Source organism: Pan troglodytes, chromosome 1 (assembly GCF_028858775.2).
Source record: "Pan troglodytes isolate AG18354 chromosome 1, NHGRI_mPanTro3-v2.0_pri, whole genome shotgun sequence".
Taxonomy (NCBI): domain Eukaryota; kingdom Metazoa; phylum Chordata; class Mammalia; order Primates; family Hominidae; genus Pan; species Pan troglodytes.
Genome location: NC_072398.2, coordinates 141,906,415 through 141,927,708, shown reverse-complemented (window position 1 = coordinate 141,927,708; position 21,294 = coordinate 141,906,415). Strand labels below are relative to the sequence as shown.

General features: G+C 38.8%; 1 protein-coding gene and 1 long non-coding RNA gene across 3 annotated transcripts in view; one reads left to right on the top strand and one right to left on the bottom strand.

Moving 5' to 3' along the window:
• GBP4 (guanylate binding protein 4) overlaps window positions 1–9,717 on the bottom strand; it is a 16,958-nt gene extending 7,241 nt beyond the window's left edge. Inside the window, exons 1-7 of one of the 2 annotated variants that reach the window (XM_009424862.5) lie at window positions 9,450–9,717; window positions 7,776–7,970; window positions 5,957–6,084; window positions 3,956–4,065; window positions 3,557–3,753; window positions 1,912–2,157; window positions 689–969 (exon numbers count right to left, since the gene is read on the bottom strand). In XM_009424862.5, the coding sequence (XP_009423137.2) occupies window positions 689–969; window positions 1,912–2,157; window positions 3,557–3,753; window positions 3,956–4,065; window positions 5,957–6,084; window positions 7,776–7,970; window positions 9,450–9,489 (1,197 nt within the window). In that variant the 5' untranslated portion in view covers window positions 9,490–9,717. The remainder of the gene's footprint in view (window positions 1–688; window positions 970–1,911; window positions 2,158–3,556; window positions 3,754–3,955; window positions 4,066–5,956; window positions 6,085–7,775; window positions 7,971–9,449) is intronic. The other variant, XM_009424854.5, reaches the window with a different exon arrangement.
• LOC107967232 (uncharacterized) lies at window positions 9,644–21,294 on the top strand. The gene is made up of 3 exons (XR_001707573.3): window positions 9,644–9,713; window positions 16,447–16,532; window positions 20,087–21,294. It is a non-coding gene; the product is annotated as an uncharacterized LOC107967232 (long non-coding RNA).

Below are 21,294 nucleotides of genomic sequence, written 5' to 3'. Positions count from 1 at the left end.
ATTATTGTCACTTTTAGGTCAGTCTGAGACAGACTGAAAGACAAACTTTCAGTAAATATGCCTATGGTAAGTAGATTTAAGATGTCCCATAAGGTTTCTCACTCCTTGGTACCCACACCTGCATAGTTCCTGGGCCTATGAATATGATAGATACTAATCCTGTGATTAGATTATGTTGTGTAGCACAAGTTGACTTTGAGAAATGGAGTGTGCCCTGTTGGGCATGACCTAATCACATGAGCCCCTTAAAAGTGGTTTTCTCTAGCTGGTGTGAGAAGAGGAATTCAGTGAAATTAGAAACATAAGGATTTCATGCATCATTGCTGACTTGAAGATGGATGGGTTTACCCAGAGCCTCTATATGAAATCTAAGCCTCTTTGACACCTTGTTTTCAGCCTGTGGCACACTGAGCAGAGTACCCAGACACCCTGACAAGGACTTCTGACCTACATAACTATGAGCTAATAACGTGTATTGTTTTAAGCTGCTAAACTCATGATAATTTCTTTTGCAGCAATAGAAAAAAAAAGTGACAATCCTCTAGAAGAAGGGTGACCTATAGCCCATAGAGCCCTGTTATTCACAAGAAACCACAGTGGTAAGGAGATGAACCATGGGGTCAAAAAGCTACACTTTATGCATCATTTCGGAAGGGCAGAAATCAGGAAGGATAAATGCTAAAAGTACCACAAGCTTCTTCTGGAATTCATGGTTTTCATCCTTGAAGGAGTGCTCCATGAAGACTGCAATGGCTTCCCTCTCACAGGCTGCATGCACGTCCAGCAGCTCCTGGAGCGTGTCTGTGGGGAGCCTCAGTTGCTGGGCCATCTGCTGGCTATAGTGGTCGGCTGCCCTCTGCACAGCCGCTGGGTTCTCAAGCTGGGCCAGTGCTGTCACTGCATTCTCCAGACAAGGTACTGCTCCACTGTTGATGGCATCTACATAAGTCACCACCAGAGTCCCCAGCCCTGAATCACATATATTTAGGGAAAATTTACAGTTCTTACTCATTATTTATACAAGTTTTAAGAGTCAGCATTCTAAAAATTACAAAAATTCTAATTATCTTGAAATTTCTTATCACTCCTTTATTCTCTTCCTCCTCCTTTTTCATCTTCCTCTATGAATTCAACTCTTTATAATAACATCCCTATTTTTCCTATTCACTCTTTTTTATGGCTCTTGGATTCACATTACAAAATTAAATTACTCATTGCAACCAATATGTTTTTGTGTTTTATGGAAAAATACATTTCCATTTAAATACCATATAAATGAGTTTGTTAGCAGGGAAAGTAAGTTATATAATTTGTGAGTCCTACTTCCAAATAAAAATGCAAGTCCCCTCATTTCTTATTCTTTACAAGGGAACTTGCATTTTTATTTGGAGACAAGAAATTTTTATTTGAAGACAGTAACATAAACCATTGAACCAAGCACAGGCCCATCTCACCATAGGGAGTGGACGACTACACAGGTTGCATGCCATGAAGCTAGCCCCGTACTTAATATGACATTTAAATTTGTTTCTCAAACTCTCAATGAGCTTGCGTGGAACTCATGGCCTGATGTTGATTTCCTGACTAATGTAAATTTATAAAATATATTATATATCTTCACTGAGAAACACTAATCCTATAGGACTTTTCCTCATCATGCAGATTTCTCTCCTTAGGAGTTTGTGTTTATGCCATTAGTGTATTAATTTTGTGAGATATATTAGGCCTCAAGAAAGTTTCACATGAGTAAACTTTAATTGAGAAACATTCATTTCTATGTGTGCAATGAACATCTCCTTCTCTGTATTCCTATACAGAAGCAAACAATATTATTGAAAAACTTGCAGTCATTACAGCTTCAACACATCCTGGACCACAGACAGACATGCTTTGGGACAAAAAAAGACTCACGCTTTCCAGTGACAATGATTCCCTCTCTCAGGGTCTTGGTCTTTGCATGGGTGAAGATATAAGAACAGAAGTTGTCTGATTGCATAAGGAAATGCCTTTCCAGATTTTCTTCTGGCACTTCGTCCATATGATTTAAATATTGTTTGTCATTTGTAGGCCGGTCAAAGACAAAGCACTTCCGTTTTCGGAAGAAATGCCTGATACACTCTCTAGGCATGTTCGAATTTTGAATTTTGGGATTCTTGCCTGTGGAATTGTAAAAAAAGAGTGCTCATTGAAGAGACAGCCTGCAGGCAAGGGGGCTGAGGACTTTTCCAGGGATCTTTGCATCCCTGCAGCTCCCCTGCCTTGTAAATCTTGTTTTATGCAATCATACAAAACAGCCTTGTGCTAATCCAATGAAGGCATGGAAAATCCATTTTTGTACAGGAGCGAGAGTCAGGAAAGAACTCTTGGAGAGGAAGGGAAGACATCTACCACAAAATGAAGAAACTTATGACTGGTTTCCTTGGCTTTTGTGTGCTAGCCAGTAGACTATGTATTAAATGTTTTTGAATGATTAATTAAATGGAGCAGTTGTCAGAAATACTTTCTGATATTACAGTCCTATGTCAGAAGTGAAACATGGGCCCTAAATTAAAGCAACGCTAGAAATAAGAAAAATATGTTTCTTAGAAAAACATCATGAAGGTGAATGATACCCAAGTCAGTAATAAAAATAAAAAGTATTTCAAAACCAGAACCCCAAATTATAAACACCATAAATATGTTTAGAGATTCCTTTATCTGAAAAATCCAGAGTAAATTTAATCCAGATATAACTTGGAGACCTCACCACCTTTCAATGTCAGATTATATTAGGTCTCACATTGTCTTGCAGAGGGATTCTGTGGCATATATCAGTTATTCAAAACAAATGTTTGTTGAAAGGATGAATAAATGAACAAAGATGGATATTGATTGTAGGTGCCAACAGGTATCCACTCTGCTAAATATAGTCTGTTAAACAAACGTATAATAGATTGACAGCATATTTTATGAAGCTGTAGAATGAAGTAGGTGATGTTATGAAAATAGTAAAATGAAGGATTTGACAGTCTTACTGGAAGCATATGTGTTTTTTTTTTAACTTCCTGAATCTTTTGCTGTGTAAATCTCCTTTTTCTCTAAAGGATGTAACTATCCAGGCTAATGAAATAGATAGGGTGAAATATATTTCCAAAGTTAGATCATTTGACTTCTTGTGATTCTGTGTTTACCAGCTTCCAAGCTTATTAGTTAATTTCTCCAAATAGAATAGGAGGAGCATTTGAAGCTAATAAGTAACACAAATATATGAGTCTTAGGATGTGATAATATTAATTGTAATCCTCAATATATTTTTCATGATACTTATTGGTCTAAAATGATTTGATAGAACTTCGAGTTTTAAATTTCCTCAATGAATTTGAACCTCAGCCTCTGGGAAATTTCAAGTAAAAATAACCACAAAAATCATAATCACTTGTCAATCACCAACCACCATGAGCATGGGCCTCAAATCAATCCAGTCTAATGTAAACATTTGTGTCAGGTGCTGAATAGCAGGTCTTAGTTGATCCTATCCCCTACTGAACCTTCCCACATCCAGGCCATGCTCTGATACCTGGAATCAGCTTCAAGGCATTCTCCAGGTACTCATCTTCTGTGATGGGGTGTCCATCTAACTTTAGCTCCAGGGTAAAATCCCGAACAGTCCAAATAAAGCCTGGAAAGAAACTCGCAAACTCGCTGGAGTCCTCAGCTTCATTAGGTCTGGGGCAAGATTTTGCCCTGATTAGCTCTGCTAGCTCAGTCACATAGCTGGGATCTCAGCTAAGGAAGGATAGCACCCTACACCATCATTTGCACATCTCACTTAGAAACAAGTTTTATACACGTTCCCTTTTGCACTCTGTCTTTTCTTACTCAGCCAGGACAACTGAGTCACAGCAAAGAAGACACAGTATCAATTCCCATTCCCCTAAACCCCATAAAACCTGCTCTTCACTTCCCAGAAGGATACTGCAGCTGCTCCAGGGCCTGGTGGTTGATGGTGCTCACGCTGTTATAGACAAAGCTGCTGCTTAGAAGCACAGCCAGGGCAAAGATCCACGAGTCATTCTTAGGGTTACTCTAGAAAGCATATAAAGCAAAAGACTTAGGAGTATTCTCTTCATTCATTCATTCATTCATTCATTCATCTGGTTGTTCATTAGCTATTTCAGCTGTATGATAGTTGAATAATAGGGTAAATAACAAATTTTGAAGCCAATGCTGAATTCAAACTTCATATTTAGATTTTTACATTAATCCTTTTCAGGCTATCGGTTCATTTAGCAGAAATGAATGACATTGTCAATGTGAGTAACATTCAATAAAGTGCCTAGAACATAATAGGTGCCAAGTAATCAGCGTGCAATTATTCCATTGCAATTTTGTTCTCACTCATGGCATATTAAGGCCACAAATGCTATTCAGTTAAGTTCAAAAACTTTACATTGTGTATCTGACAAAATGCAGACCCTGCATTTGGTTTTGTGGATACAAAGTTCCTCACGACAGTCCCTGCCTTCAAGAAGATGACTTTCTGGTGCAGCAGATAAACATGTCAATATACAAATTCAATCAGAATAATAATCACTGCTGGGGGAGGAAAACCCAAAGTTATAAAGTATAAAACAAATAAAAAGAAGGGAGGGGGAGGCACATAAATGTGAATAGTTACTCTGTGAATTCAGGAGCAAGAAGTGATTATGTTTGACAGGCATATGAAGGCAGCAGTTTGAAAATAGTTGCACTTCAAAAAGTTGATAGAGTGTGGACTTGTGAAGAAGGACGGGTAAAGCAGGTGGAAAGATCAATAGAAGCCAAGTCAGAATTGTCACAGCATGGTCATAAAAGGGCATTACACAGTTATTTCATTTGCCTGAAGCAGTGAGTATGCATGTTGGTGAAGTGGAAGAGGAGGCTGGAAACAAGATTCATGGCAAGACATGAAAGGGTTTTTAAAAAAATTTAGATGGTCCCCAAATCACATTACAAGTTCTAAGGTCAGCTAGTAGTTCTGCTGCTGCCATCAGTTTATATTTTGATATGTTTTGATCGCTTGACAAATGTAATTAGACAAAAAGAAGTTTATGAAAACTACAACATATTAAGAATAAATGTTTCACTTTGATATTACACTAAGAGAATAATTCAGACCTTTAATACTGAAATTTAAAGTTCAGAATTGCTAAGTTGGTGCTTCCTTCCCTCAACTCCCTTTTTTCAATAGTGGAAGCCAAGGATCTACTGCTGCTACTTTCAATTCAGACGTAAGACTAATGCAAATAAGAAGAATGGACTGATTGCACCTAACACTTTAGACAAAATACCTAAAGTTATCTCACTTACAATATTCTTTGTGGGTCTAATTCATGCTATTAAAGAAGTCAGTGGAGAATTAAGCTCCAAAGCTCAGAGAGTTGAACCAAAATGTTAGTGATAAAATTAATGCTTTTCTGAAAACTACTGAAATAGATTCCTTCACTAAAACCCTACTTTTTCATGGTCCCCTCCTCCAACCCCACACGCCTTAAATAGTAGATCCCATTGTTCCCATGGGTTACAATTTTCTCCAACAAGCCTTCTCTAAGTTGAATGACTGAACTAGCTTCTCACTTTTTGCATCTGTGAAACCCTGTACTTATCATACCCCATATTTCTTGTCTTCACAACTAGGCTCTTGGCCTTTACCTTGTTTACTGTTTTATCTGTAGTACTCAGTACAGAGCCCTGGAATTCATCTCTTCAATACATATTTATTAAATTATATCATTCACTCCAGTGTTAAAAATAAGAAGATCTACTCTTAAATATGCCTCAATACTTGAAATTAATAAGGAAGTCTGAGGAAACAGAATTTAGCCTCATTATTCATAATTAGATTTGAGTTTACAGAGATATGTACAGAAGTTGAAGGGAGCTGAAAAAATTAAAAGATGAGAGGTCAACCATGAGCAGTGAAGTTTCTCTGCCTTACCTTTTCTACATCGCCCAGGCCCTCGGTGTCCAGAAGGACCAGGGTGTGGTTTGGCCTAGAGGGGTGGGGCACACACCACATCCAGATGCCCTTAGTTTCAGACTGCACTGTGGAGCCCAGAGGGAAGCCTGCAGGGAAGAGGAAAAATAACAAACAGTAACAGTGGATAGACCAGGATGTCCTGGGATTACACCGGTTAAACTTGTAGGAATGTTTAAGTGGCTGACAGGGGAAAAGGGTTGTTTCCATCTCAGGCAGGACAACTAATCTGACCTTTATATGTATTAAGAATTTTCTCAAACTTGTTTTCTTTCTTAAACTTGTTTAGTAGACAGCGGTTCAGTCCCTAATGGTACCGAGCTGCTGAGCCAGAGAGGAAGTAGGACATTAGGGGGAAGAAATGGCTGCATGGTCTTTCTTTAAAAACAGAAACACCTAACAGAGCCATAGGTAGATTGTCTTAAAAGTCAGTAAGACCAAAAGAGAAACCTGGTAGGAAAAAATAATTAAAAAAAAAAAAGCCTTCACAAAATAAGAAATGAAAATGGCAATTAATATGTGAAAAGGTACTTAAACTTATTCATAGTGAAATAAATGGCATGCAACAATACATTCTACAGGGAAGCACAAGTTAAAAGGCTTTATGTTACTGAATTTTTCGCAGGATGTAAAATTCTCAGTCACTGCTAATAAGCATGTAAATTGCATTTGAATTTTGAAAAGCTATTCGACTTTATCTAGAAATTTTATGCACTCTCTGATTCAGAAATCCCACTTCTGAGAATATTACACAAAGGAAGATTTTGTACATATGCACCAGGATATAAATAATAGAGTATTAATGACAGCCTTATTCATTAAAGATAAAAACTGGAAAAATACCAACTTTCAATAATAAATAAATGTACTGTCCTTAGGTAGTGGCATACTGTCTGAGGGTATAAATAATGGGTACACATAGTAACTATAGAAAACTTATAAACTTCTTATTGAGCAAAAGAAGCAAGACATCCAAAAATACACACAATATAATTTCCTTTATGTAAAGTTTAAAAGCAGACCAAACTAAACTATTTTTTAGAATGCATATATATTATGTAGAACCATTTTTAAAAACCAAGAGTCAAAGAAGTGTGCCCTGAAAACAAAAACACTGGTGAGTTCTAGTGAAGGTATGACAGGGTATGATTTTTGGATGTTTAGGTTTGGTAATGTTTTATTTCTTGATCTGGATAGTGATTTCTCATGTATTCACTTTATATTTATTAACTTCACTGTAAAGGTATGTTGTACATACTCTTCTTTATGTGTCATAGTTCACATATTAGAAAGACTAACCAGAAGGGAATATAATTTATCAGAGTTTTGCCATGAAATGAAGCAAAAAATTAGAAATGGTAGCCCAATTTAAATAGAGGATACACAAAAATTATAATGCCTGTCCTTCTTCATATTTATTTTTTAAAACAGGATCTATTAAACTATATTTGTGTGCTATTTGAAGTGACCAGGTATCCTACACAAAAGTGATGAATGAGAAAGAAAGGGAATAATTGCTGGGGCTGAGCCCCTGAAGAGGTGAGCATAGATGGGATGAAGAAGACCCATGGAACGGATCTTTCGATAGGGTTGAGATGATTCTTTACTATTGGACTAAAGAGCGATATATATTTGAGATTGTAAATTTAGTGGTGAGAATTAGAAGTTTTCTTCATTGGGAGAAGTCATGCCCTTCTTTAGGATGACCCTAGAGGGGGTGTGATCAGCTGTGTTATCACTGGTTCCAAGTAAATGGCTCCTGTCCTAGGACCACACTCACCATTGCGCTTTCCTGCCAGACGATTCATGAGATAGGATTTTCCTGTGCGGTATAGCCCTACAATGGCCACCACCACCACGGGCTGAGAAATCTTGTCAAGAATCTCTAATGCCTTTGAATTCACTGTCAGCTGCTCTTCCTGGTTTTCCACTAGACAAATGGGGGCCATCATGATGGATTCAGATTCTGGATAACCTGTAACCCAGAAAAAAAAACTCAGTAGAATACAAGATCTTGAAGTCATCCCTAAGGGCTACCTAAGGCACATACATATTAGCTTTTTGCTTGTGGAATGGTATATAAAATTTCTACGTTTTAATGGTATATAAATATATTTCTACATTTAATGGTATATAAAATTTCTACGTATATAAAATTTGTACATTTCTAATGGAAAAATATTTAGTTTAGCATGTCAAAGACTAGTACAGATCTGTTATGTACATTATTTATGATTCTTACAAGAACGCTAAAAATGCCTTGTCAAGGTGATGCATAAAATAAACAGAATTAGAAAATCAAGGCACTGATGGCAGAATAATTCCACTCCTGGAATAAATAGGGGCAGGATGTTACAAAAAGGAGATGAGGAGTGGTTAGAAAAGGCTCCAGGCATTCCAGAAGAATTTGCTCTCTCATTAATTTAATAAAGAGTATTGCGTACCTACCATGTGCTAATTAACACCATTCTAGATTCTCAGCAACAAGCAAGGAACATAATTGATACAAACTTCTGCCTCTTGGAGCTCTATTTGTTGTAACCCAGCGAGTTACAGAGAAATGCCACACTCTGAGACGAATTCAGGAGTCCGGCGACCGAGAGACGGCTAGTGCTCAAAATTCTCTCGGCCCGAAGAAGGGGCTAGATTTTCTTCTATACTTTGGTTTAGAAAGGAGAGGTTGGGGAGAGGGGTCTAGTTAAAACAATCCTACAGAAGTAAAGTAAGCAAAAAGTTAAAAGGATAAATGGTTACAGGAAAGTAAACAGTACTAGGTGCAGGGGCTTTAATTCTATCACAAGGTGATAGAAGCGGGGCTTTGGGCTTTATCAACCAGGCACAAACGCGGGGGCTCTGGGTGCTATTAACCGAGCGAATTCCTGGGAACTGCGGGTATGGCTTGCCACAGTACCTTATCAGTTAATTGCATTCTTGGATGTGCTGGGAGTCAGCTTGCACAAGTTAAGTCCCTGAGGAAGCGGGGGGGTAAGGGGCTGCAAGTGAAGGAGCCGAGATGGAGACTGTCTGGCTCTCTTAGCTAAGGGAGAGTCAACTCAGGTTAAAACAAGGTAGGGTATCACATATTCTAGTGGGGGACAGAAAATTAATAAAACAAACAAGCAAAAAATGTGTATATGTATACTAGATGATGGTATTTCGCAGGAGAAAATGCCACAGCTCTGGGAGGAAGCCCGAGGAGGAGCAGCGCATCCTGGAGACACCGGTGCGCCTCTGGTCGCCGCCTGTGGACCGCCTAGAGACGCTGGGCCACACGGAGCAAAGCACTCAGGGGTTCAAGCAGCATCAGACTTCCCCGCGAGGTTCCTCCACTGCCTTTGTCACCAGCCAGTGTGAAGTCTCCAACCCTCCCCGTGTGCAGTCTGCGCTTGGGAATTTGTTGTTGTTTGTTATAACCCAAATATACCTGAAAGGTAAAGCTTAAGAGCAAACTTACCTGGTGTGGGCACTGCAGCGTGAAGAGTTCTCTCACCCATTGCTCTGTCCTCCTGCGCCTGGATCCTCGAGAAACGGACTGTTCTTAGAAGCTGAAAGTCCAGCCGGATTTACAGACATCCAAGTAAGAGTCTGTGAGAACCGAAATTGAAAGGACATGCACTTTGTGGGGAGTTGACTGTTGGGGATTTTCCTGTTTATCAAGACAGGAAACTAAAGGAGCTTGAAAGTGCTGGTTCCTCCACACCAGACTCCTGAAACTCAGGTTTGTTTGTCCCTCTTCCACCGTTAGCTTAGGTATCTTTCGCCTCCAAAATGAATATAGAGCAGCAGACATGAATGTTGTTTCATCTACCTGTCTCTCAGGGGTAATTTTGTCAGGGAAGAAATTTGAGTTTTTGTTTGCTTTTATTTTTTTTTACATGCTTATATGTTTTTGTTTCTCATCTCTTTTCTTTAAGTTATTTTTTCATTAACTATAAAATGTGTGTGTGTTTGTGTGTGTGTCTATGGATATCTATGTATCCTCTAATGTTGTTGCCCAGAGGTGCAGTGGTGGCAAGTAAATACTTCTCTTTCAAAACACAAACATCTCATTGAAACTGGATCTTTTGGAGGACAGGAGGATGATTGGACCATAAAAAGCATAATTTATAATTAGGAGTCTTACCCAGGCTACCAGAAAAATGGACTCAGTTCCTAAAATGACTAGCCAGTTTGTTAACAGAGTTTGGGAAATCTATCTGAAATAAATGGGTAATGATTCCCCATTTGTGCCTATCCCTTAGATCTTCCTATTTGTTTAGTAATGTCTGATTAAACATTTGCAAATTAATAAGTCCAAAATTTTAGGCACTTAATCAGGTAAAATTACTGGTGCCGATTTTGATTCAAAACTTAACATTTATTTCCTATAAGCAATATTGAAAGTGAAAATAAAGCTAAGTCAAGTTTTAAATAGGACCAGTAATAAGAAATCAGGTGCTTTTTTCTCTTACCATTTTTTAATGTCAGGAAGTCTCTCTCTCTTAAAAAAAAAAAAAAAAGAAGAAGAAGAAAAAGTACAGGGATGACTGAATCCAGGTAAATGTGTTTGAAACACCTGAATTTCACCAGTGGCACCCCTTTCCAGATAATCCAACGTTACTGACTTCAGATAATCATGGAAATGTTAATCAAGAAGAAATTTAGGCTGGGTGTGGTGGCTCACTCCTGCAATCCAACCATTTTGGGAGGCCAAGGTGGGCAGATCACTTGAGTCCAGGAATTGGAAACCAGCCTGGGCAATATGGGGAAACCCCATCTCTACAAATAATAATAATAATAATAATAAATTAGCTGGGCATAATGGCATGTGCCTGTTATAATAGTCCTAGTTACCTGGGAGTCTGAGGTGGGAGGATGACCTGAGCCCAGGAGGTCAAGGCTGCAATGAGCCATGGTGGTCCCACTGCACTCCAACCTGGGCAACAGAGTGAGATACTGTCTCAAAAAAAATTGTTAATTCACAGTTGTATGTATAATGATTGCACATAGCAATATGTCTATGCACATAGAAAATATACATAGCAATATGTCTGTGTTACACAGATAAAAGTCTATAAGTGTTCCCCCAACCACTACCTCCTTAAAATTAGTACTTCTAGCTCAGGTGATTTTTTAAAATGTCTTTCTGAATTATATGAATTTTTAAAGACTTTTTTATAATCACAGATATGCACACACATACTCATAAAAAGGAAATAACTTTTATTTTGATAAAAAGACTCTGAACATTTTTTGAATATTTTTCCATATCAGATTTTGAGCTTCTTATTTATACATTTTTTGAATATTTAAAGTGCAATATCTATATGTTTTTGTATTTTGTGGTTAACTGGTAATTCATTTACAAGATGTATCAAATAAAACAGTTTTTTGAAATGAGGGTGTTTTACTGGCTCACTGATTTTGGAAGGAAACTGGAGGAAATGAGTTGCAGATGTTTTTAATCTCACTGAGCAAGGCAAGGAGACAGAAAGTTATGACGTTAGTAGATCATACAGGGCAAGTGATAATGTTATCTGTGTGTACTTCCTTTAATATAGTTCACAATAGTCAGTGTCGTGTGTGTCTGTGTTTTTACAAATTGACATTCTGGAGGTAGCGATAAGCATATGAATGGCCCAATCTGGAATGATCTCCTGAAGAAGAGGTACCCTGTTCTGTGTCAACACCAAATTCTTATCAACTGGCATAAAGGATGTAGAAGTAATAATAACACCATTGTTGTTTAACAGAGGTGATTGGTTCAAAAAATAAGCATGAAGAAGTATCTTTGTCTGTTTGGGCATCTATAAAAAATAAGTAAATTGGGTAAGTTATACACAACAGAAATTTACTTCTCACATTCTTGAAGGCTGAGAAACACACGATCAAGGCATGGGCAGATTGGGGGTCTGATAAGGGTATGCTTCCTGGTTCATGGTTGGTGGCCCCTTGATGTGTACTCACATGGTGAAGGGCAAGGCAGGTCTCTGGAGTCTCATTTATAAGGGCACTAGTCTCACCAGTTTCATTCTCATGACCTAAGTTCATTCTCACTTCCTAAATGACCCACTGTCTAATACTATCACATTGGTGATTAGGTGTCAACATTGGTGATTAGGTGTCAATATACTTTGGGGTGATGGGGAGGTGCAAACATTCAGACCACAGTAAGAATGAATAAAATCAGACAAGCCTCCAGGCCTATGCCATCTGTGCAGGGTTCCAGTTGAAGAGCCCTGCTTTTCACACTCCATAGAGGATTTTGCCACTTGGTCTAACTTCAAGGCCAGTCACAGAGCCTCACCATATTCAACTTGGAATGAACTCTGGCTTCAAAGGAGCAGCGTCCATAGGCTAAGAACACATTACATGACTATTTGCAGCTACTTGCTATTGAATTTTTGACACAATTTAATCCAGGATTTTTTTAGTGTCATGTAACTGAAACAAAAATGGTATCAAGTTTTGGGGGATGGGGATTTATGACTTCTCTGAGTTCTAACCACAAGGGGCATTTCACACTTTTAAAAATGATTCTATAACGCTTCACATTACTATTTAATTACTGATCAAAGCCAATCTACTCAGTAGTACCCAGGAACAACACATTTTCTTTGAAATTAAATAAAAGAGAGTATATTAGAAAGATGAACTAAAGCATTCAAATGAAAATGTGGGGCTGGTCGTTAAAAAAATCATCAAGAAATTCAATATAATAATTTCAAATCAAGCATTGACTTTTCTGAGGCTATGGTACTACATGACTGAATAATTTGCTTATCCATGAAGACAGAACTATACATAAGATTTTTTTTTCTGAAAAACACTCTTTTCTCTCTTTTTCCTCTTTCCTTTTCTCTTTTCCTCTTTTTCCTTCTTTCATTTGCAATAATGCCAAAGATCTGTTGTTAATTTTGATTTAGACTCAGAGTAATGTAAAATTAGGAGAAATCATACATTGCCCTTAATACTGTGAAGATCGAATACCTAAAATTATCTTATTTACAGTATTTTACATAGGTTAAGTTCATGCTTTCAGAGAAGTCAGTGAAGAGTTAATCTCCAAAGCCCTTAGACTTGGAACAAAACCTTTATGATGTTCCTGATGTAGCTGAAGCTTTTATGGAGATTATTTAAATACATAACTTCAATGAAACCCTGTTTTCTGAGGCTTATGTTTCCAAATCGATCACTCTCGTGTGCTTTAACTGATAGCTCCCAGTGATTCCACTAGTTACGGTCCAGATGTTATTTCCTCCAAGAGACTTTATTTGGTTTATACAACTGAACTAGATCCCTACTTCTCTGCATCTATGGCACCCTGTCGTGATCACACTGTATGTGTGGTCTCCCTAATGAGGCTTTAGGCTTTTATCTTGTTTACTGCCCTTTTATAGTATTTAGCACAGAGCCCTGGAATTCAGCTGCTCAATAAATATTTATTAATTCTATTGTTCACCCCAGTGTTAAAATAAGATCTTATCTTAATATTCCAAAGTATTTGAGCTTACCAAGGAGAAAAGTTCAGGGAAACAGAACTTAATCTCATTCTTCATGATTCATATTCACATTTTGCAGAAATATTACAGATAAGCTGAATCAAGGTAGCCAATTAAATGTTGAGAATCAAGAGTAAAGAAGATTTCTTCATGACTCTGCCTTAACCTTCCTGCATAACCCAGACCCTCAGTGTGGTTCTGCTTGGAGAGAGTCCTACATCCAGAACCCCGGGTTCCAGACCTCATAGCAGAACCCACACAGAAGCCTGCTAAGGAAGAAGACAAAGCAACAGTACAGTGACAGCAGATAGGACAGGCAGCCCCAGGTATAAATTTGGTTGTAGGAATTGGAAATTATTTTATAGAGAAGAGTTGGTCTCTTTCTTATAATAACCTTAGAGTTGGTGTGATCAGGTGCATTATTATGATTCCAAACTAATGGTCTCTGTCTCAAGACCAGACTCACTATGGTTCTATGCTGCAAGATGATTCATCAGGTAGGATTTCCCTACACACTGTAGCCTTACAATAGTCACCATCACCACAGGCTGAAATATCTTGTAAATAATCTTTACTGTGTCAGATTAACCATCAGCTGCTCTCTCTGGTTTTCCACTAGACAAACAGGGGCCATGGTAAGCTGCAATCAGAAGAGTCTCTCAGTGGATAAGATTCCAAAGTCATTTCTAATGGTTGTCAAGGCATGAGCATATCAGCTTCCTGCTTGTGGAGCCTTTGTATCAACTTCCAAGGGAAAAGTATGTAGACTTGCACTGACAGATCATAGAGCTCTTTCTCCAGTATGCCCATTACTGTTGGTAAAATTGATGATAATAGGATATAATTGGTGTCTAAAGTCTCATTCTTCTAAAAATAATATTCTAGCTAGTGAATTCCTCTCTATATCAATGCCTGGTGCAGATGCTTTATGTACATTATGCATTGATCCTTAAAAGAACCATAAATTAAAGTATTTAATCTCTTCTACTAGATGAAATAAAGGCAGTAAAGATATAGGCAAAATGATTGGTTACATATTTCATAGTCAGTGGTTGAAGCAAGAATTGAACGGTGATCTATTTTTCTCACTGTATTACTTGCAAAAAACTAACCCGTCAGAATCAACTTCCTAAAATAAACTCTTTTACATATATAATAAGTGATATGGTTTGGATTTGTGTCCCTGTCCAAATCTAATGTCGAATTGGAGGAGGGGCCTGGTGGGAGGTGATTGGATCATGGGGGCAGATTTCCTCCTTGCTATTCTCATGATAGTGATTGAGTTATCATGAGATCTGATGGTTTAAAAGTGTGTGGCAATTCCCCCTTTCCTCTCTCTCTCTCTCCTGCCACCGTGTGAAGAAGGTGCTTGCTTCCTCTTTGCCTTCTGCCATGATTTTAAGTTTCCTGAGACCTCCCATTCATGCTTCCTGTTAAGCCTGTGGAACTATGAGTCAATTAAATCTCTTTTCTTCATAAATTACCTGGTCTCAAGTAATTCTTTATAGCAGTGTGAGAATGGAAATACAGAAAATTGGTACCAAGAGTAGGGTACTGCTATACCTGAAAATGCAGAAGTCACTTTGGAATAGGGTAACACAGAGGTTGGAACAGTTTGGAGGGCTCAGAAGAAGACAGGAAGATGTGGGAAAGTTTGGATATTCCTAGAGACTTGTTGAATGGTTTTGACCAAAATGCTGATAGTGATATAAACAATGAAGTCCAGGCTGTGTGGTCTCAGATGGAGAGGAGGAACTTATTGGGAACTAGAGTAAATGTCACTCTTGCTATGGTTTAGCAAAGGGACTGGTGCCATTTTGCCCTTGCCCTAGAACTTTGAATTTGAGAGAGATGATTTAGGGTATCTGGCAGGAGAAATTTCTAAGCAGCAAGACATTCAAGATGTAACCTGGCTGTTTCTAAAAGTGTACTTTCATATGCATGAAGAAAGATAATCTGAAACTGGAACTTATATTTAAAAGGGAAACAGAGCATAAAAGTTTGGAGAATTGCAGCCCAGCCATGTGGTAGAAAATAAAATCCCATTTTCTGAGGAGAAATTGAAGCCTGCTTCAGAAATTTGCATCAGTAAAGAGAAGCTGAATGTTAATAGCTAAGACAATGGGTAAAATGTCTCCAGGGCATTTCAGAGAATTTTATGGCAGCCCCTTTCATCCCAGGCCCAGAAACCTAGGAGGGAAGAATGGTTTTGTGGGCCAGGTCCAGGGTCCAGCTGCTCTGTACAGTCTTGGGACATGGTGCCCTGTGTCTCAGCTGCTTTAGTTCCGGTCATGGTTAAGAGGGGCCAATGTACAGCTCAGGCCACTGCTTCAGAGGGTGCAAGCCACACGCCTTGGCAGCTTCCATGTGGTGTTGGGCCTATGCATGCCCAGAAGGCAAGAGTTGAGGTTTTGGAACCTCTGCCCAGATTTCAGAAGATTAATGGAAATGCCTAGATGTCCAGGCAGAAGTCAGCTGAAGGAGCAGAGCCCTCATGGAGAACCTCTAATAGGGCAATGCAGAGGGAAAAAGTGGAGTTGGAGCTCCCATACAGAGTCTCCACTGGGGCACTGCCTAGTGGAGCTGGGAGAAAAGGGCCACTGTTCTCCAGCTCCCAGAATGGTAGATTCACTAACAGCTTGCACTGTGCACCTTGAAAAGATGCAGGCACTCAACATCAGACTGTGAAAGCAGCCGTAGAGGCTTTACCCTGCAGAGTGATGAGGGCAGAGCTGCCCAAGGCCTTGGTAGCCCACCTCATGCATCAGCACATCCTGGATGTGAGACATGGAGTCAAAGGAGATTATTTTGGGCTTTAGGATTTAATGACTTCATGCTGTATTTCAGATTTGCATGGGGCATGTAGCCCCTTTGTTTTGGTCAATTTCTCCCATTTGGAATGGGAGCATTTACCCACTGCCTGTACCTCATTTTATCTTGGAAATAACTAACTTGTTTTTGATTTTACAGGTTTGTTGGTGGAAGGGACTTACCATGTCTCAGATGAAACTTTGGACTGTGAACTTTTGAGTTAATACTGCAATGAGTTAAGACTGGTGAGTGTTCAATAGCAAAGACTTGGAACCAACCCAAATGTCCAACAACGATAGACTGGATTAAGAAAATGTGGCACATATACACCATGGAATATTATGCAGCCATAAAAAATGATGAGTTCATGTCCTTTGTAGGGACATGGATGAAACTGGAAACCATCATTCTCAGCAAACTATCGCAAGGACAAAAAACCAAACACCACATGTTCTCACTCATAGGTGGGAATTGAACAATGAGAATACATGGACACAGGAAGGGGAACATCACTCTCCGGGGACTGTTGTGGGGTCGGGGGAGGGGGGAGGAATAGCATTAGGATATATACCTAATGCTAAATGACGAGTTAATGGGTGTAGCACACCAACATGGCACGTGTATATGTAACAAACCTGCACATTGTGCACATGTACCCTAAAACTTAAAGTATAATAATAATAATAATAATAAAAAGACTGGTGAGTGTTAAGAAGGCATAATTGTATTTTTCAATGTGAAAAGGACATGAAATTTGGGAGGGACCAGGGGCAGAATGGTATGGTTTGAATTTGTGTCCCCACCCATCTCATGTTAAATTGGAGGAGATGCCTGGTGGGAGGTGATTGGTTCATGGGGGACAATTTCCTCCTTGCTATTCTCATGACATTGAATGGGCACTTATGAGGTCTGATGGCTTAAAAGGGTGTGGCACTTCCCCTTTCTCTTTCTCTCTCTCCGCTGTCACCATGTGAAGAAGGTGCTTGCTTCCCCTTTGCCTTCTGCCATGATTGTAAGTTTCTTGAGGCCTCCTAGTCATGCTTCCTGATAAGCCCGTAGAACTGTGAATCAATTAAACCTCTTTTCTTCATAAATTACCCAGGCTCAGGTAGCTCTTTATAGCAGTGTGGAATGGACTAATACAACAAAGTTCTTGATAGACAACCTACAAATGTTCTCTATTGACTAATCACATGTAAACTTATTATAATTCATAGTATTATTTGAATGGATCTGTTATTCCTGCAGGATCGTCAAACCACTGATCTGTTTTCAGACCAACCCATCTATTTACAGATATGAGTCTAATTGGAAACTTCAGTACATCTTATATATTATGACATGCATAATCTTGACATTCAGTTGTTATCCTTATTTTTTATTCATTATATATTTTATGAGCCCAATGCTATGCCCACTGTTGGCAATGTGAATTAATAAGACAGAATGACAACCTTCAAAATGCCATAGAGTCTGCATTAGCTGGATTTAGTTAATCTATGAGTAATAGAAAAACCTAAGTAAATGGTGGCTTAAAAAGCTGAAAGTTTATTGTCCTTTCTTATATAAGTACTGAGATAAAGAGTCCTTTGTTCCCTTTCACAAAGTTATTAGAATAATGGTTCTCTCTATTTCCTGCTTCAGCCATCCTTTAACGTGCCACCTCACTGTCCCAGATGGCTTCCCATCACATGGACTTTCCGTCCGGCAGAAGAATGGAGGGAAGAGGCTAGGTCCTTAAAAGGGCATCTCCTGGATACTGATCATGCACACATCACTTCAGCTCACATTCAGGTTTCTAGAATTACATCTGATGGCTGCCCTAATGCAAAGAAGTCTGAAGCATTTTCTGTCTCTAATGGGTTGCCATATATCCATGTAAAAATCAGGTTTTCTATCACAATAGAAGAAAAAGATGGATACTGGAAGGTCAATGCCAGCTTTTGCCATGGTAGCAAATAATATCTCAAGAACTTATGGTATATTGGACAAAAAAGACAATAAATCATTGGTTGCCTTATAAGCAGGAAAAGTGCCATGATAGATATATGCATAATATGGTGTCAAAGTAAAAAGAATGGTGAACTAATATAGATTGAAGGAAGAATGAGTCAACAGAAGTTTCTAAAGTGGCACAGAAGCAGAAGATAGAGATAAGAATAAGCAGAAGCAGGCTAAGTAAAAATGTTTCAAGGAGAGTGTTAAAAGTGAGAAAAACATAATATACAATTATTATTATTAAAGTGAAAAAGAAATATCAAGAAAGACTTCCAGTATTTCATCTTGTGTAGCTGAGTAGATGTCAAAAAATAAAAAATACAGGCGCAAAAGTATCTCAATGTTAAGCATGTAATGAAAAAATTAGTTCCTTAAAAGAAAAAAAGATGGACCATATTGTTTATTCTAACAAAATGTGGAGAGAAAATATAATGCCGAAAAATTATGCAGGGAGCCATTCTTTATCCAAAAGTTATGCTTGGTTACTGTTAAATATTTCATTCAGTGTTTCAAATGAGGTAAGAGGGTTGGTATGCATACTACCATTCACTTGCTCCAGGTGATACAGAGCTCTACTTAGATATTACACAGACTCACAACAATGACACCTCCCTCTATAGTGAATACACCTCCCTCTGGTGAAGTAGAAGAAGCTCAGATGTTCCTAGAGACCTCGGCTTTGACTTGTAGGAAGACTCTGCTCAGATCCCTTCTCATTAAGCACCAGGATGGCCTGAATGACTGTACAAAGCAACCCCACCTTAGGCAGAAGGCTGGAAGCAGTTTGAGGACACATGAAAGATGCTTAGCATATTTTAGGGAAAATGAACAGACAAAGTGTTTTGAAGGTTATCCATCTCTTGGTATCAAGAAACACTCTACCCATTGAGATGAAAACAATAAGCCTATATGTGTCTTGGTGTCAAGAAACAGCCTACCCACTGAGATGAAAACAATCAAAGTAGAGCTTTTCCCAAATGTAGGGCTCTATGCCATTTAGACAGATCATCATACTCCCTCACTACCAGCTTTCTTCTTTGCCAGCCTAAAAACAGTATACTTTTCTTCCAGTTAGATACATTAATTCCTGAACAAAAATCTCTGTCTAGGCACTGTAAAGACAGGTTCGGCTCTGTATTGAGAGAGAGCTACGTTTTTTATCTCTCTTGCTTCTCTCACTGTCACTCCTGCACTGGTTCCTGCTCCCAACAATACATGAAATCTATTCTCATCAAGGTCACTGATCCCTCCATTGCATCTCTCAAAGACACCTTCCCTGACCATCCTATATATAAATGCAACCCCCAACACTCTATATCCCCATCTCCCACTTATTTTTCCCCACAACTCTTACCAACATCTAACACATATACTTTTACATACTAAGTGATATATGAGTATTTGATTTTTTAAAAATCAGCTGTCTAAGAAGACAGGGAGGATGGAATTCCAAATGAAGATTAAAGACTGACTTCGGACAGAAACAGTGACACTGTTCTCATGGATGCAAGCAAGTGCAGGGCATATCCCATAAAGAGGACAAATAGGCAAGAGCTGACCCAATGGGAAGAGGTGATAGGGAGGGAACACATGGATGGTGTCAGGCAAGAGGAGCCCAGAGCTGTCCTGGGATTGTTACAGAAACACCAGGGGTTTGGTCTCAGTCTTGCTGATTGCTGCACAGAAAGCCAATCATCAGATGATTATTGCCAAGGAAGACTGTTCCTTGTTGTGTCAGTGATTGGCTTTCTGTGTGATGAGCAGCAGAACCTAGACTGAACCCATGGTGTTTCCATAACAGAATTTGGTTCCCTGACTGGGAACACCTTGCTTGTGGCTCCACTGCTGAAGGCTATGAGTCTCAGAAGCCCTGCTAAGCAGCTGCCTGCCCATTTCTGGCTGGAAGTGAGTTTTGGTTTCTCTCTGGTCCTGCCACAGCCAGCCCCAACCAAGTTCCTGATTGTCTAGGAAGAATTGCCTCTGAAATTTGACATCTGCATCCAGATAGGTGAGTGTCCTTTGAGGGCCCAGACAGCAGGATCTCCTCCTCTCACCTAGGGAAAATTTTAAAGGGTATTTCCATTTGCAGGTTGAGCAAATCCAACTGCCTGGGAGAGGGAAACACTCTGACTCTTTCATTATGGACACTCTTGTGGCTTGTTTGTTGCTGCAGCAGTTGGATTGTATTTTGGTGATAGTGTGGGTTTGACATAGTCATGGGAAATTAGAAATTGATAAACTGATATTCTTTTCTAATACTGTTTAGCCCCAGTGTTCTTTGGAATCTGAAGTTTGATGTTAAATGGGAAAGCAAGATGGCGTTCCATGTATTCAGGCTTTTATATTGCTGTTTGAAGCAGGATTGGGCTGGTTAGTAGGTTCCAGGTGCTGTTCGTCTGTGGTGTTGTTTGTCTGTGGGGCTGTTTGGCCTCAGTGCTCTTTGGAGTCTAGGGAGGTTTGGCCTTTAAAAGTCAAACTGCCATAGAAACTGCTTACCCAAAATTTTGGTTCATAGCTTTCATTGGATTACCTCTCAGGTCAGGGCTAACAAAGTTCAGCCATGTGAACATGTTTGTAGACTGGTGAGTTTCTTTGTTATCTCATGGCTAGAGTACCAAGGTAAGAGGTATTGGATATTTGTGTGCATGTATACATGTCTAGATGCGTTTATGTGTATGTACATTTATTATGTTGTATATGGTGTCTACCAAATTAACTTATAAATAATAGAGTACTCATAAATTAAGTAAATAAGTCCAAGCAATTGTCAAGTTCATGTGACTTAAGTGAATCTTTACTGAACAAGTTGGCTTTAAAATTGTAGGTAAAATAAAAATAGAAATGTCTTAAAATGTCCATGCAGTTAACTTTAAGGTTCTTCTTTAAGTGAACACCTGATATTCACAGGTTATAAAATGGTAAACAAGGAAATAAGTGATGCATAAATAATCTAGATATGCTAAAAATAAGTAAAGTAAAATAATAAAGTAAAATATAAAGAATAAGTAC